The 18505-nt window shown below is 44.9% G+C and overlaps 1 protein-coding gene across 9 annotated transcripts in view; it reads right to left on the bottom strand.

The window, feature by feature from the left end:
• CAMK2D (calcium/calmodulin dependent protein kinase II delta) overlaps nucleotides 1-16968 on the bottom strand; it is a 262278-nt gene extending 245310 nt beyond the window's left edge. For all 9 annotated transcript variants that reach the window (XM_056116619.1, XM_056116624.1, XM_056116621.1 and 6 more), the window contains exons 1-2: nucleotides 16708-16968; nucleotides 14801-14895 (exon numbers count right to left, since the gene is read on the bottom strand). In XM_056116619.1, coding sequence (XP_055972594.1) covers nucleotides 14801-14895; nucleotides 16708-16772 — 160 coding nt within the window. In that variant the 5' untranslated portion in view covers nucleotides 16773-16968. The remainder of the gene's footprint in view (nucleotides 1-14800; nucleotides 14896-16707) is intronic.
• Between the last annotated feature and the right edge of the window lie 1537 nt (nucleotides 16969-18505).

Here is an 18505-nt window from a genome sequence, read left to right as displayed (position 1 = left end):
GGCCCCAGGGGCATAAGCTTGAGAAACACTGGTTTACACCCCATATCTTTGTCCTCCTTCCAGTCATCTATCTGAACTTCTCCTTCCTGCTACTTTCCCAGCTTCCCTGTTAAATGTCATTATGAGGTGCCATGAGCTCTCAAAGTCACCCTTCTTTCTCTTCTCTATCCAAGCATGTGCTCTTCCCCGCATGGCACCGCACGTGTTCTGTGGAAACTGGCCAGATGCCATCGTCAGGCCCCTTCAGTTTACTGTGGACAGCAACAGTACCAAAGGTGTTCTGATGGGGCATCGTTTTGATAAAATGTGAACCTTGATTTCTTCTGTCACTACCAGCAGATATGGGCTATCATATTTGCGATTAAATATTAAGCTCATAAAGGTCCCTCATCACACAGATCAATGTAAGAACTTACATCCCTGAGGCTAGGGAAGGACAGAAGGTGTTTTTGCAAAGATGGGACATTCTTTTTTTATATATCAATTTTTTATTTTATTGAATCGCCATGGGATCGAGTATTACAAAGCTGTTCATGATTGGGTTTCAGTCATACAATGTTCCAACACCCATCCCTCCACCAGTATAATTGCCCAGCACCAGTGTCCCCAGTTTCTCTCCCATCACCCCACACCCCACACCTGCCTCTATGGCAGGCAACTCTCTTCTCTCTCTCTCTGTCTTATTTTGGGCATTATGGTTTGCAATACAGATGCTGAAAGGTTATCATATATATCCCTTTACCTACTTTCAACACTCAGTTCTTATCCAAAGGGATCATTTCCAACTAATGTTGTCATATGGGCCCTCCTCTATTTTAACTACTCTCCACTCCCCTATACCCTTGTGGTAATTTCCAACCACTGACCAGTCCTCCTGGTACAATGACACATTCTTATAGGAAGAGGGTAACTGACCCAGAGATCAAGCCAAACTCCACTCCAGGTAATTCCCTCCTTGCTCTCCAAATCCCTCTGCTATTTCAGCTAGGCAGTGTTGCCACTACCTCAGTACCCTGGCCAAGAGAACACAAAACAGCTGCCGCATGCTGCTCGGGACTGGGATGGCCAGCGCCAGCCCAGGAATCCCAAGGCCCCGGCCCATAGCCCTGAAGTACTGTGGGACTCATCAGCTCGTGCCATCTCTGAATGGAAGATGCTCGTGTAGTACCAGAGTGAGAATTGTTAGAGACATAACTTCATACACACACCTTCCTCTCCTCCTCGAAACTGGTAGGAAGGTCTCAGCAGAGTCCTGGATCTCAGAGCTCAGAGCTATTTTAAAAACTGACCTTGTTCGTGCTCACAGTATAGGTCTGATACTGGCGTTGCTAAATTTGAACGTCTTCCGTTTGATTATTTCAAAGCATAACTTTTTCAGTCTCAGACCTAATCGTTGAAACTTTATAAAAGGTCAACAAATATTAACTCTATTAAAAATGTTATGTTAGGGGCCAAAGTGATACTACAGTGTTACTTTGCATGCAGCAGACCCGAGTTTGATCCCACATCACTTACAGTCTCCTGAGCACTGCCAGGAGTGACTCCCCTGAACATTGCCAGGTGTGTCCAAAAACAATGATAATAATAAATTTTATTTGAGGGGCTGGAGTAGAGAGCTTCCTTGTACACCGTAGACTCAGGTTCAATCTCCAGCATTCTAATGGTCCCTGGAGGCCTGCCAGCAGTGATCCCTGAGTGCAGAGCCAGGAGTAAGCCCTGAGAACCGCCAAGTGCGACCCAAAAAAGATAACTGATTTTCATGATCCCATAGTCGTTTAGCTGAACCTGTTGATACCTAATGTAGGGTGTCCTCTACATTATGGCAAAGGCAAATTATGGGCACTGCAATGTACAGTACAGATGGTAAATGAAGTGCTAGAGGTAAGCTGGCAATACAAAACCTAGTATGTTTCTTCTTTCCTACAGACTTAATGTCAATAACTATATTTTCCTTTCAATTTTTGCAACCACAAAAGAATGTTTTCTAAAAATAATGTCCAAGTTCCCTAACTCTTAGAAAAAAGTGGGCCTCTATCCCATGCATAGACAGTGGAGCGTTCTGTTTATCATCGTTGTTTTTTCAGCTGATCCAGTTCTACTAGAATGAAGAAAGGGCCCAAGATGAGATCTACACTCAGAAAATAGGGTGGCTCTCACCCTGAAATCCTGCTGGCCATCTGGGTTAGGTTTTTTCTCAGCACTGATTCACTTCTAAACTTAATAGAAGGCTTTCTGGTCTACTCTCAAAACACCCCAAAGTTGTACTAATTATGCATGTACATTGAGTAAAAAAAAATTTCCCTGCTTTAAACTTCAAGTTACACAGTTCTTAAAAGTAAGAGAACAGGTGGGATCCTACACCTAATTTAATAGTCGCTGGGATTTTTTTTTAACCCTATGGGCTGGGGAAGGAACAGTGTATAGCTGAGCCTAGTTAGGGAGTCCATTAAATATTTAAATTGAGGTTGTCTAAGTGAAGAAAGCATGTTTTCATTATTTACAGGATGTGAATAAATGACTATTTTCCAAGCAGCATTTTGTGTAAACTCTAAATCATATCAAAGATTAATCGGGCTATCTAAAATCTTACTGTGAAAGTTCTGGTTCGTGTGTCTTCGTTAATTATAAGATGGTGGAATCAACAAAGAGCATCATTCCAAAATACCAAACTGATATTTGGATTCATCTATTTATTCATTTATTCCCTAAATATCTTGGAAGAGTGCCAGAAAGTTATACATGCTAGGAGTGCAGGCAGTGAATGACTATCATTTCCAGACATTTTTTGATTTTGACCAGAAGCCTATATTTCGCCCCAGCAAATAATATACTAATATAATATCTGCAGAGATTATCTAGCATTTTTAAATTTATAAAAACAAACAGGATTCCCTAGGATACCTTCATAATATTGGCTGAACAAAATAATTATTTTCCACTTAAGTCACAGAATTTCTGTATCCCTAAAACTAAATAAAGAGCGAGGCTGAGGGAAAGTTGCTATTTCTCTCTTACCAGCTGTTCATCCCTAATGACTCAGGGCTATAATGCCTTCCAGCACACCTAATTTAATAGCTTCTAACAAATCCTTGCACTTGATCAGTGGAAGAAAAATTTGCCATCTCTTTTCCATCAGTCTTTCTAAGCTTTAAGTAAAGTAAAGTAAAGTATTGATCATCGATTTGCTCGAGCGGGCCCAGTAACGTCTCCATTGGAGACTTTGTTGTTACTGTGTCTGGCATATCGAATACGTCACGGGGAGCTTGCCAGGCTCTGCCGTGCGGGCGAGATACTCTTGGTAACTTGCCGGGCTCTCCGAGAGGGGCGGAGGAATCGAAGTCGGGTCGGCCATGTTGGCTGTGTGCAAGGCAAACGCCCTACAGCTGTGCTATCACTCCGTGAAGTCAGTCACTGAGGATTTTTATTGTTGTTGTTTTGAGGGCCACATCCAGTGATGCTCAGGGATTATTCCTGACTCTGTACTCGGGTGCAGAGGGGACCTTATGGGAAACCAGGGATTGAACCTGGGTTGGCTCTATGCAAGGCAGGCACCCTGCCTGCTCTACTATCTCTCTGGCTGATCCCTTGGATTTTTGTTTTTTTTTTATCTACGTGCTTTTGAGAAGTGAAGGCATTTGCCTTGCACACAGCAGATCCCAATTCAATCCCCAGTACCATATAGTCCCTGAGCACTTCTTGGAAGCAACACTAGAGCAAAAACCCAGGAGGATCCCCAAGAAAACCGGGTGTGGCCCCCAAACAAAACTCTGTGTACTTTTAAGTCCTGTCTTTTTGGCATTTTGAGTGTCTGGCTCCCCACAAGTTGGTGGTTTCAGAGTAACTATGAGAACTGGAGAGAGAGCACGGAGGGTAAGGTGCTTGCTTGCCTTGCACATAGTTGATCTGGGTTCAGTCCCTGGCATCTCATCTGGTCCCCTGGTGGACCCACTAGGAGTGATTCCTGAGTGCAGAGCTAGAAGTAACCACTGAGCATCGCCGGATGTGGCCCCAAAACCAAATAAATAAAATAATAGCTATGAATTTCTCACTTCTTCTACTCATCTTTTGGTTTAAAGCTACCCATTTCCAAAAGCCAGTTTCGACATCAACTCTCCAAGTCATCCCGCCTCCTTCAGCAAGCGAGCAGCTCCCCCCCGCCCCAGTCCCAGAAGGGCTGGCACTTCCTGGGTGGTCCTGGGTGCTTACTCCCATCTGACACTGAACTTGGTCAACAGGGGCTCATCTGTCTATGTCCCTTCTGCATATCCCTTCTGCATATCACACCTCGAGGGGGATCTGAAACACAGCCACTACTTTTCTGTTAAGCTGAAACTGAAAGTATGTGCCCCAAGATCATTGTCACCAACATAGCTTAAATTCCGGTGGTCATGGACTAAATTTACAGGATGTATTCTGACCATCATTTATCACAAATGATGAGGAGAGTCAACCCTCTGGTGAATTCTTCTTAATGACTATTTCCTAAGAATGAGAAATGAGAAAAAGTTTCATTTTTTTAAAAGTGCCCTATTACAGCACTACTCAATAGCAAAAAATGACTTAGAAAAGGAAAAAAAAAACTAGCAAGGGGTTAAAGCAACTGTACCATGAGGTGGGGCACCGGACTTGCATGTGGCTGACCTGGGTTCAACCCCCAGCACCTATGTGGTCCTCCAAGCTTCACCAGGAGTGACCCTAAGCACAGAGCCAGGAGTAAGCCCTGAGCATAGCTGGGTCTGACCCAAAACCAAGCAAACAAACTAGAAGTACTAAAATAAACATGTTTTGTTATTACTAATAATTAAAATTTGTTGTAACATAAGAGAAAATTTATAGTGCTGAGCAAAAATAAAAGCAAGGCACAAAATTGTGTACTTCAGTCGGATAGTCTGACAAATTTAAAAAGACAGTATGTTAACAATGGTTTATAAGTAGTGATCTATGGCTAGTTTCAAATGGAAAGGAGTTTCCATTTTTCTGTATTTATCCAGATTCTGTAATTAGTTCACCCTATGATATAACCTCTAATATATTTTCACAACTTGGTAATAATAATTTTAAATATATTTTAGGAGTTATGGCAAAAATGTGCAATCCTTTTCATATTCTTATAAATGTATATGTGCATATATATTTATACACACATAATCTTCAATATAAAAGAATGTACAATATGCTTCAGTAAATTAGCCAGAGAACTCAACATGGATAAAGTCTCTGAAAATGGCTACATGTTCACTTCAACAAATTTCACAAGTTACTTTTACAACCAGGATCCCAGGCGTTAAGAAAAGCCATTTAAAAGCATAATTGGGCTGGAGCGGTAGTACCGTGGGTAGGGTGCGTACTTTGCATATGGCACACCCAGGATTGAACCTCAGCACCACATATGGTCACCACATATGATCCATATCACCCCATATGATCAACCCCACCAGGTGTGATCCCTGAGTCCAAAGTTAGGAGGAAGTCCTGAGAATCACCAGGTGTGGCCCAGAGATAAATAAAAATAAAAGTACAACTGTAATATTGTTTTGGAAATATATTTCCTTAAGGAAAAAAAAGCAGATGCACACACTGTGAAGTCACAGAATTATGAACCCTGATTTTCTGCATTCATCACATATGAAGGTGTCTCCTACAGGAAACATAAATATATGCTTCACAACACACATTCCTCTTTCCAGAGAATTCCAGGCCTGGCACAAGCATACTTTGCAGGTCTTTTACCAAATCAGTGTCTGAGTGCCAAAAAAATGCAGCTGCAAACTTCTGGCTTCTAATTTTACTAAAAAAAAAATCAAAAATCTCTTAAAGCAAGTAATATCCCAAATGCTTTTCAAAAAATGTGTTCCAAGGCCGGGTGCATGTCACACCCCAGCAAAGCACTTGCCTTCCATGTATGAGGCCCTGGGTTTAATCATTGGAATGGCATAAAAGAAAAGTTTTAAAAATTTATGTTAAAGTGAGCTTTATTAAAAGATAAATGAAAAAGTAAGAGCTGCTGGAGAACAGACCAAAACATTTAAAAATAAACCCTTAAGATAATTTCACACGGGCAGGAATCCATTGCCACTGTGGGCTGGATTTTTACCTTCTGCATTCAGTAGCTTGTCATGATTAAAACAAAGAGTAGTATGAATTCCTATGTAGGGACAGAGGTAGTAAAACAGGTAGAGAGGACTCCCGCCCTGCCCGTGGTAGACAGTTCTGAGTCCCTGGCACCTCTACACATGGTATTCTAAGCCTTGCCAACGGTCACTCCTGAACACAAAGCCAGGAATAGCCCCTAAGCAAGACCACAAAACAAACAAATCAAGAGAATTAGCATGTAACTGCTCAAAAAGTAACCAAATTACACAAAATTCTTTCAGACAATGCATAATGCGCCATTAGAGAATGAAGCAATTTGTGAACTAGAAATTCATTTCTGGAGTTAGCAAATTCCATCGGACAGGGAGCCTTAGCTCTATTCTCATCTGCTTGCTCTGACACAGTCCTGTGTTAAACATAGATTTATTTCCAGAGACAGAACCTGACTTGTCCACTCCTTCAAAACCCTTTACAGCTATCTGTAATATTGTAATTACCGTGCCAGGCACAGATCTGCATGTGAGTATAAAGAAATGTTTAAAAATCCATCCCTCGCAGATGCCTAAAAGCTACAAACACATAGATAGCAGTGCAGTGCAAGAAGAGAGATCTGAGAAGCTCCTTTTCTGGCTGGGAGCAGAAGTCAGACAGCTTCACGGAAGAGGCAATACCTGGAAGGTGACAGAACAGCAATAGCTGTAGGTGGGCCAGCTCATTCCCTCTGGCATGGGGGCTGAAGCGTCATCCTTTGAACTGGCTGTTGGCCTGGACAGAGAAGCACTTCTCCCTGTACCAGGCTCATGCATCATTCACGGTGCAATCTCTCCTAAAAATCTCCAGGAAAGTGATCCCCCTGCACCAGCACCATGCATGCATTCTCGGGACGCACACTGGACACCCAGGCTGTCCTCCACATCAGGGGCTGGAGGGCGGCATGTCTGCCTTCCACCTCGGCTTATCAAGATGCCCAGCCCAGTGGGTACTGCAAGCTCTAATGATGAACTGAATACATGAATAAAAAATGTGGCAACTGTCCACTGAAAAACCTGTTTTCAGAAGCTCTTTAGCAGAGTGAAAGCAAGAAGTAAAGAGAGCTCAGCTGTCGTGATGGTGAAAAAAACAGCATTGGGGGATAGAAAAGTCTTTTAGGGGAGAGATGGAAAAGAGAAAGCTGGCACATTTGAGCAGGTGGGCTCCTGTGAGCCCTTCACAGAGGGGAGATTTGCTAACGCAGGGGGCCGCTGGGTTAATCATGAATACACTTCAGCGGGAATGCATGCTATCCGAAACAGCCTACAAGGGCCCAGAATTATTTCATCAAAAAGTCAAATTTCAAGTAATACTTTATTGCTATATTACGAACCTATCTCACCTTTCCATAACATGTCTGTTAGAATAAAAATCGAAATTTCACTTACTACCTCCTTTAATAAAATAATTTTTCTAAACTTGTTTTATTTAAATGTGTAGACATCATCACTAGTGAAATTTCTGAAATTTCTTCCAAAGAACACAAGAAAAGTCATTTTGCAAAAACAATAACTGAAAATTGCAACCAAAAAAAAAAAAAGTAAGTCTTCCGTAGTCTTAAGGTCAAGGGTAAAAGTTTAGCACAGTTAGCTGAGAATTAACACAGCTCATGGCGAAATCCATACATACAAGACATAGATAAACTGCATTGAAGACTACAATGGACTACAATCCACTACAATGGATACGGCATGCAGAGACCTTCCATTAGCAATTGATTACTTAGCTGAGGCCAACCAACTGAAAAGCTCCAGGGTATGTGGAAATTAAAAAGGTTTCTCCTGGGGCCTGAGAGATAATACAGCGGGCAAGGGTGCTTGCATTGCCATGGCTGACAGGTTCAAGTCCAGGTACCTCAGATGATCCCCAGAGCTCTCCAGGAGTGATTCCTGAGCGAAGAGACAGGATAAGCTCGGAGCACCACCAAATGTGTGTGCCCTCACCCCTGCACCTCTCTCCCGCCAAAAAAAAAAAAAAAAAAAAAAATGGTTTCTTCCCTGACAGCCCAGATGACTGGAACACATATACTGCATGAACAGGCCCCAAGTTTGATCCCCAGAACCACATGCCTCAACCTAGCATGGCCTAATTTAGCTCAAACCAACCTGGAGAACCGGCCCATACCGCCCACCTGCAAGCTAAGACCATGAGGCCCATGATTCTCACTGGAGTGACTGTCGCTCAAATAAAAGAAAAATGGTGCTCCCTTCAAAAAATATAGGGGTAGGGAATAACTCCTGGAGAAAGTGAAAGATGGGGCTCAATAAGGAGAACAAAGATAGTTTCAAACAGAGTCAGATTCTAACAACATTCCACTGCCTGATTAGAGTTTTAAAAGTCAATAATTGCAAACGCCAAATCATAGGTAATAAATTTGAGTTCTTAAATTAACTGTACCTAAATACCACATATAATGTTATACATATGTTTTAAACAACCTGCCGCACTTCAGTTATTTTTCCATCAAAGATAATTGTCAAACTTTACACTACGTAAAAGCTTATCAAACTGCAGCTTAATAACTTTTTCAGTATTTTTTCTGCCAAGTGGCACAAACTTAACTCTTGTCCAAAAAAAAAAAAAGCATTATTCAAGAGGAAACAATGAAATCAGCTCTTGTTTTCTGATCTTAACTAGGTGGACCTCAGGCCTGCCATGTCTTCACCTGAGGAAACTTCTCTGGGCTTGGATTCAGGACTGAGTTCCTCTTCTCAGCAACGAACACATCACTTCTCAACCAAAGGACACGGTTTCTCACCATGGCCCCCTGCTCACCTGGCTTCCTGCCAGGTGGCCTCCCTCACTGGCTGGCCCCTTCAGCCCTGCCATGCTTCCCCAACAAAATTTTCACCTGTAGTCCCCTTGGGAGCTCCTGGAAGCCCAAAGCAGATAATAAGGCCACTGGCTGAGAAACACTTATCTGGAAGAAGTAGTCCTGGGAAACTTACTGTGGAATGAGGTATCTTTTATTCAGTTATTGAATTAGGTTTACTGAGACATTTCTTCTATAATCTTTTTTTTTTTTCCATACTGCTATGGTGATTTCTTTTCCAGAAAACTGCACAGAAGAGCTATTGGAAAGTTCAACTAAAATCTTGTTACCGTGACAATCCAGCACTATCTTCTCTAAAGTTGGAATTTGGTATTATTTTCCCAAAGGAATACACCATCCTACTTGTTGCATTAGAAGATGAATTGATAAGAAAGCTTCAATTTTAGTCGGGGGATAAGAACAGACTCCAGTTAAAATCAATTCACTTTAACAGCTATCTATGAGATGTGATGGAAGAAGGAAAAAAAGAAAACTGTGTTAAAATCCATCACTTTCAAATTCTGAGTCACATATGGCCTCAGTTTCCTTTTTGAAAAATGGGAATCTTATGTCTAGCTGGGAGGCTGCCACATGGATTAACTAGAACAATGTTCCTTGTAAACATGTACCTATCAGTGGGGAGGTTCTCTTTAAGTTATAGCTGTAGAAATATTCTTTTTTAGAATTATTTCATTGATTTTCATTGAAATAGAGTCAATTTTAAGAAGTTAAACAGCAACTGTAGTACCAGGGAAAGGATTCCCTTATCTAACACCATAGAGAATTATTATTATTTCCTGGAAATACAGGCATATATTTTGTTTGTTCCCTAACTAGTTTCATATATCAATAATATTCTCAATCACCAAAAGAGGAAAATCAATGTCTAATACAACTAAACAAATGTAACTAAACGACACAAGTGTGGTACATACTATTCTGAGGACCAATAACTGAAGAATTCTCTTGATTCCATAATATAATAATAAAAATGATTTGCCATTTTTTTCTTAAGACACTGTTTTAGCCAAGCAATTTTCAAAAAATTAGTAATATGAAAAATTAGTTACAAATTGTATATAAGCAACTTATAATCAAAACATCTGATTCATCTACCGAGGTTGAAGAATGTCTCGGCCCATAGGCCATATAATATCCATGAAATACTGACGTCTGGCCCTGGTGCATGACAGAACAGACACAAATGTTTGTCACTGGCGGAGGCTTGTCTGCCTATATTGAGTGGCCTGCAAATGATGTCACACACATTCAATAGCCTTAGGCAGATAAGAACCCATCCCTGATTCCACCTCACTTCAGTTTTACCTCCAAGACAAGAAACCATAAAACAGAAATTACAGAAATTTTTCAATTTCCCAAATACCAAAAAAATTCAAAGTAGCTAAAGCCAGTTACTGAAAACCCTAATAAAACACAAAAAAGTCTATTTAGCAATATATATGCAACAGTCAAAGTTTTATAGTTGAGACCTAATTTTGTGTAATCAGATAATTTTTATGAAATCTGAGTCAGTGTCTACTAATACATCTCATGTAGAAATTAACAAAACTAGTCAAATAAAAGAATAACAAAAGGCTTTAACTGCATTCTAAATGAGTGACTACCGAACAGCAAACTATTAGCTTTAGTAATAAAGATCAAATAATCTCATGGGAATGAGTATTGCAGACTTCTATTAAAATGCATTGTACTTAATAAAAATGTCTTGCAGCATATCAGATTATGTAATGAGTGATTTTGAACATTCAAACCATACACTGGAAGACAAATATCAAGAAATCAAAACTATCACTGATAATCTTAGCAGATGGCTTTAAAATGTGAAATAAATCATATACCAAACTTCTTTAAGGAGTCACACGCTGCCATGCTGGGACCTAGTGATGCTCTGGGGTGACCAGTGCTATCCCTTGTGATGTGGAGAGCCATGTGTGGTAGAGGATCAACTTGGGCCTCTTGAGCTACCTACAGACATCTACCACTGGAACCATCAACCCACTGGATTCTGAACTGCAAGCACAGCTCTTGATGAATTTTTATATAATCTAACTGGTTTGCAGTTAGGAGACAGCAAAATGAACCAAATACCCAAAGAACCGATCATACCAGTATCTGTTAAATACTAACCTAACCAGGACCAAAACCATACAATTTCTAGCCTGTATGTGAAATTATGAAATGAAATTCTATGACGACTCTTCACCATTTACTTTCTAGTCCTGTCTAATGATAAACTTGTCATGAAACAAAACTACCTGTAAAATTACCAGGGAGATATTTCTATACTGTCTTTTAAAAACAAATCGAATTACAGATGATTGTGTCTTCTTGTCTGATCAGTATCATATAATGAGTACTCCGTGCTATTCACACAGAAGGAAACTGCAACAGACTCTGAGTCTCCCAAATATGGGGTGTGTGACTAACAGCTGAGAGGAAATACAACTGAAGCTGTCTGGAAAGCCATTAAAATCTAAGCACAGAAAAATGCCTGGGTGACAGTCGAGCTGAATGTGCAAATTTGTGCAGGAATGTGGCCAAATTTTTGGCAATTCTCTCCTGGTTCTAGATTTATGGACAGTGGCCTTTCATTTTTCCATTGTAATGCTGCATTTAAAAGACATTAAATGAATTACAGGACCTGCTTTGGTCTTTTAAAACCGAACGGGGGTGGTAACATAGCCCAATACTTGCCTTATATGTGGAAAGCTCAAGGTTCCATCCCCGGCACCACATAAAACACATAAAAATTGGTTACAAGCATGGATTTATAAAAGCACAATACTTCCAATGCTACAGAGGGCAGTACCAAAAAATATACATTTCACATAAGCAGCAAGGTGGGGCGGGGGGGGCAATATTAGTAGCTTAGGGATCAAAACATGTACTCGAAAGTATTCATTTCTAAATTTTCTTTTGACATTTAAATTTGTTCTACAAAATTCATTTTGTTGTTATTGTTTGGGGGGACATCCTAAGCATTCCGAGGAGGTCCCAGTGATACCTGGCCAATCAGGGTGGCAGATGGGCACTAGGACCCAAGGCTGTGGTGCTCCTCAGGCTCTGGGTACTCTGGGGGTACCTGGAGGCTGGGGGTGGTTGCTGCCAGGACAGCACCCAGTTAATGGGGCCATGTGGTTCTGGAGTTCAAACCTGGTGACCCCTAGCTCCCCAGTCCCAAGAGTCATTTCTTAAAATTATATTCCAAGAGCTTTTTGATTTCAAAATATTTTCTATTTAAGTCATATGTTCTTAAAACACATCTTTATAAATTTAAGTTGGTATTTACTTATTCTTAGGAAGGATTGACTCCATCGACTCCATTACAAATTGACTCCATTACAAAACCTTTAACAGCCCTTTTCTGACTATGTTAGGCCTCTTTTATATATTCCCAATTCTGAGCAATGTTTGATTAAAAATGAAAATGTGGAATTTTTCCTTCCCCTGATGCTTCATAATATAAATAGGGCAAACAAGTGTATTCAAAGATACAAAAATCCCATAACCAACTCTAATGAGTAACAATAAATTGAGCATTTTAAAGAAAATATATTTTACAGGTGAGTAATCACTGGTAAAATGTATACAGCACTTTAAAATTTGAAAAATGATAAATCACAGTGCCTAGTTTATAAAATGTATTTGGAAAATAAATTTTAAAAGTGATTATCATAAAATACACTAAATTCTCAACCCAGGTTGCCCTATAGAAAATTCCTTTCATTTTATTGATGAAGACTCTGAAATGAAGAAGAAAAAAAAAACAGGAAAAAAAATAGTGACTGAACCAAATTAACAAACTGAGTACTAAAGCTAATGGTCAAATTGAGTTTTCTAAATCCAGGCTGAACTACAATGTCCAAGTTCTTTCACATAAGCAATCTCATTTGATTCTTATAACCTAATGAAATAATAACAACAGACAACAGTAATTAACTATATGTTATGTAGTAGGCACTGCTCTATAGTAATTCTTCACTAACCTTTATATGACCACCCTATTTAACAGATGAGGAAACTGAGTCTCAAAGAAAAATCAGATCGCACAGATAGACAGGGGAAATAGAAGTTAAATCTGAGGCAACTAACTTTAGGCCTTCCTCTCCAACACTTCAGTCTTCAGTGCTCTTCACCAAGTTTTAAAAGTGCACCTAACTTCACATGGAAAGAAAATTGCAGAGGCCTGATGTCTTTCTTCATCCCAGCTTCTCTTCTGAAAAATGGCTAGAGTGCAGTAACTGGATCATTAAATCCAGAAGGGACAAGGAAGGTTTTGGTATAGTTCATTCTCTGAAGCAGAATATGTAGGTGACACTGGTAGGAAGAAGGAATTTCACCAGGAAAAAAAAAATTCTCCCATAGATTGGAGGGAGAAGAAAAAAAAATGTAAAGGCATATTTGTCATTCTGATTAAGGGAGTAAGTATGAATTAGGGGAGATGAAGAAGGATGACTAATTTTGGAAATGAGTAAAAGTGAATCATAAGACTATTTTGTCTTCAGAGAAAATGAAACAACTGAGACATTTGGTTAATGTCTCCAAAAGAACCCATACCTCCAGAAGTATCGAGCACACACAACTCAAATCAGTACTGGAAGACTTCGATTATGCTTTCCCCTCTGTGACTGAAATGTCATTTTTGGTTTAGCAGCTCCTTTTCACTGCTAAAAGCTTGCTGTGGTGCAGAGATATGAAGGGCAAGGAAATACAGGGAAGCATTAAGAGCAATCAAGGGTGGTCTGTTGCACATAAAGGTCTTCCTCCGAATTGTTATTAAAATGAGACAAAGGAAATCACAACAGAATTCCATTTAAATGAATAATCAGAAATGCCAAGCTAAACCTAAAGTACATGCCGAAAGTAGGATTTGAAACAAACGGAAAACAAAAATGATGGCAGAAACCAAACAGAGAGATGCCAGGACGCCAGAAATCAGCACTTTTTAGGAGACAAATGAAACGAGAACTACCTCTAATGGAATTTCTTCTCTCATGACTTAAAATAAACCAGGTCACAGGAATGGGCTTGCACTGTGGCATTTTATTCATTTTCATTTTCATTTTTATTGCATCAAACCACAAATTCCCATGAAAATACCCTGACACGTGCTCAGGATCATTGAAATGCCTCGCATTTGAGTATAAGTACTTCTGCATGTGTTCCACAAAACGAGAAGAATGCAGTGAGGTCCCCTCCAAGTTTTCGGCTTATGTCAACAGCTATTTTATGAGTGTGAATTATCTCGGTGGCTCTGGAGCATGTGTCAAACACATTACATGAGGCTGCGGGAAGCCTTCATGGGAAAGACCATGTAAGGATCTAAGTTATGAGCAAATGCACAGGAAAAAGCAAAACCCAGTCGAACTTCCTAGAAAATGGCAATCATCAATTTTTCCTCCCATGGCCATTGCTGTTAAATATACCTTGATGAATTAAGTTCAAGTGTAACTACAGTTGAAATGTATGATTCAACTGAGCTCTGACCTATTTTCCCTCTCAGAATAATGACAGTTGTGAGACTTATATTTTTTTTTCCATCCCAGGCTTATTCTGAAAGTTATTTCACAGCCGAGCTAATAGCAAAATGCATTTAGTGACACGGATTTGCTTATACTTATTTCTGCTACTGAGAATTTTTATAACAGCTGATCAAATGCTAACTCTATTTATGTTTTGAAAACTGTAGAGACCGGGAGACATTCAGGAAGGAAATAATCTCAGTATGTCATCTGATACCTAAAGTCTACAATTCATTGTAACTATATATTTACATACAACAAAACCGGAAATCAACATGACAGGTACAAAATCAACATATATATGTGGTTGAAAATAACCTACCCCTAGCAGAAAGCTTTTTGGTGTTGATAATTTTGGCAGCGTATTCTTGTCCAGTAGGGATTTTCATACATCTTCTGACCACTGAGAATGCCCCCCTGAAAACCAACGATTAGCAAGTCATCAATATAATCTGCTCTGATATTCCACTTTAAAAAAATCACAACAACCTGAGCAATTTTACCGATTTTTAATTTAGCAAACTGTCAAAGATCAAGGCACTGGAGTAATATCTAGAGAACTGAAACAATTCTTCCTGGAAACTCGGGCCCCCTTTAATATTGTAGAAAGTCAATTTTATTGAACTGGGAGCACACGTTATTAATCGACAAAAATCAAATGAAAGCAACTGCCAATTATGACGGCTCTTGTTTCCACATAAAATTTGAAAACACTTTACAGTTCCCACTCACAGAGCACCAAATGCTCCGAGCCAACCCTGAACGCGCAGGGCTGAGAAGGAGCAGCAGCCGCGGGCCGCCTATTTATCTTGGTGGGGCAGGAAAAGAACGCGGCTCCCACGAAGGAAATATGGCGATTGTTTTCATTAAAATATAAATCTTGGGAACATTTGGTGGAGCCCGACAGATCCCGGGAGGGTGATCTCTCTGTGCCCTCTTTGAGGCTGGGGGAAGGGCAGAGATTGGAATTAAGCTGCTCTTCCGACACCAGGCTCCATGTTCCAGCAGAGGACAATATATTCCCAGATCCCAAAGATTTCCCTGGCGTTTAGAAGATTTTCAGGTGTTTAATTCTGGGGGCTGGGGGCGGGGCAGGGGAGAGGGCAGCATCCCGGGGCGGGCGCGGGATGCCCTCTCCTAAGTGAATAGTTGAGACGGGCTTGGGGGTTGATGCTACAGAAATCAACGTTCAGGGCTTGGCCCCCCCGGGTCCTCCGTGGGTGTCCTGTCCCCTTCCTGCCCAGCTCCCGGCAGTTGTGCCCCGTCGAGGGTGGCAGAGGTCTGGTGCGCCAGCGCCAGTGCACGCTGGGGAGGCTCGCGCCGGGTCTCCAGAGGACTTTGGCGCTGCCAGTGTTCGTAAATCCTCCCCAGCAGGCGAAGATGCACGCAAATCCTCGGCAGGAGGATGAGCAGCGCGCCAGACGGGCCAAAAAAAAAAAAAAAAAACCCAACCCAGCGCATTGGAAATGGGGCCACCGGGGTCTAGCTCCCTGGGGGTGGGGGCGCGGGCGCAGTGGCCCTGCTCCTGGACAGCCGACTACTGGCTGCGAAATCGACCGCGCCGAGTTGAACTTTGGGCATCGATTAAAATGGCCCCGTCTTGTGGTGGCGGTGAAGTTCCCCTCGGAGAACGTGGGTCCATCCTGCCGGCCGGCGCGTCGACGGCCCGGCGGGCAGCATCGCGGCTTCCAGCAAACACGATCTAGGTTGCATAGGACATGAGTCCCGTTTGCCTGCACCCGCGCGCGCGCACACACACGCACACACACACACACACGTACACACGCACACACGCACACAGATATACACACGCAAACACACACACGCACACACACACGCACACACATGCACACACACGCAAACACGCACACACACATGCACACACATACACAGGCGCCGCACACACACACACACACACACACACACACACACACACACACCCGCTCGCAGGATGACAGCTCCCACCGCAGCCATCCACTCGGCTCCAGTGCGCGAGGGGCACACGCGGTGCCTTGGGGGGTCCGGTTCACCGCCGGGGTGGGTGCGAGTGGATTGGGGGGCCCTCCTCTGCCTCCAAGCCCCCCTCCTTGGGAGCACACCCCCCGCCCGCGGGATGGCCGTGCCGGGAGGACCCCGCTGGCCGTCTCCCCTCCCGCGCCCAGCGGTCCGGGGCTGGGGTGCCAGGCGACCCGCCCTCTGCGTCCCGGGGTGGCGGGCGGCGGCGCTTACTTTCCGAGCTCCTCGAACAGCTGGTACTCGTCCGTGAAGCGGGTGCAGGTGGCGGTGGAGGCCATCGCGGCGGCGGGCGAGACGAGCGGGCGCGCGGCGTCCCCGGGACTGGCCCCGCGGCGCTGTCACCCAAGGGCCGCCCTCACTTTCCCCGGCCGCGAGCAGCGCGCCCGCCGCCGAGAGTGCGCAGGGGCGGGGCGCGCCGAGCTGGCCGGGGAGGGCGGCGTGGGGTCTCCGCCACCCCGTCCTCCTCCCCTCTTCCTCCTCCTCCTCCTCCTCCTCCCCTACTCCTCCTCCCTTCCTCCTCCCTCCTCCCCTCCTCCTCCTCTCCTCCTCCTCTTCCTCCTCCCCTCGTCTCTTCCTCCTCCTCCCCGCCTCTCTGCCTCCTCCCCCTGCTCGGGACGCTCCCCGCCCCCTGGCCGCAGCCCCTCTCTAAGCCCCGGGTGCCGGGGGTCCGGGAGCGGGGCGCGGGGCGTGCAGGGGCGAGAGGCGCGGGGCCCGGGGCGGGGAGGGTCGGGCGGAGGCCGCGGGCGGGCGGACACTCGGCCGGGCTGCAGCTGTCAGCGAGGCGCGGAGCGCGCCGGGGTCTTCCTGCGCTCCCCACGACACTGCGCGGGGTGGATCCGCCTCCCGGGCCCGTGCCGCACGCACCCCTTCCCCGGGAGAAGCCCCCAGCCACGCCCGCTCCCACCCCTCCCTCTAGCGACCCGCCGGGGACCAGGGTTCCGCGGGAGGAAGGTGTGTGCGCGCGTGGGGGGACAGCGCCCCGGGACGGCTGCGGGGTGGAGAGGGGACGCGCCCCAGAATGCTGCGGGGGACAGCGCCCCGGGACGGCTGCGGGAGGACATAGCCCCGGGATGCTGCGGAGGATAACGCACCCCGGGACGGCTGCAGTGTGGTGGGGGGCGCGCCCCGGGATGCTGCGGGGGGACAGCGCCCCGGGACGCCTGCGGGGGGGGGGAGAGCCCCGGGATGCTGCTGGGGGTAACACGCCTCGGGACGACTGCAGGGTGGGAGGGGGGCGCGCCCCGGGATGCTGCGGGGGGATATTGCCCCGGAATGCTGAGAGGGGTACGCGCCCCGGGAAGCTGCGGGGTACAGGGGGAGCGCCCAGGGATGCTGCGGAGGGACATCGCCCCTGGATGCTGCGGGGGAAGAGGTCCATGGGATGTTATGGGGGGACCCGCCGCGCGCCGAAAACCAGGCGGCGGGGGTCGCGGCGTCGGATGCGGGCAGCCGTCGGATTCCCAAGGTGCCCGCGGGGCCTCGACCGTCGCCCCGGGCGCCGCGTTTCCTCCCCGGCCGAGGGCTCGAGGGGGCGACGCCGCTCCGGGCCACGTTTCACCCGGGAGCTGATGGCCACACGGGTTCCCTCCAGCTGCCGCGCCTCGACACGGGCCCGGCGGCGGCCATGCATGTCCAAGAGCACGAAAGCCACACACATGAAACGCAAACTTGAGGAACCAGACTCGGCCGTGCAGCCACACCTCGGCGCCGAGTAACTCCTGGGCAGCTCAGCAAGTTCTGATAGTAAGGCGCCTTCTCGCGAGACTTCCGGGCCCGGGGGCGGGCCGACAGGGGGAGGCGGGCTGTCAGTCACGCGGCGGCCCGGCCGGGGCTGACGTCACCCGCATCACGTGAACCCGTCTAGCCCGTTTCGCTTTGCCCAGGGAAAAAAAGCAAAGGAGAGGTCGCTGGATCGCTCGCTCGCTTCCGTGCCCCAAGGATCTGATCTGATCGTGGGACTTGATGTCTGTCCCACGGGCTGTCTGGAAAGTCACTTCGCCTCGCTAAAACG

This window comes from Sorex fumeus, unplaced genomic scaffold (assembly GCF_029834395.1).
Source record: "Sorex fumeus unplaced genomic scaffold, SorFum_2.1 ptg000033l, whole genome shotgun sequence".
NCBI classification, from domain to species: domain Eukaryota; kingdom Metazoa; phylum Chordata; class Mammalia; order Eulipotyphla; family Soricidae; genus Sorex; species Sorex fumeus.
This window is presented reverse-complemented; position numbering and strand designations above follow the sequence as displayed.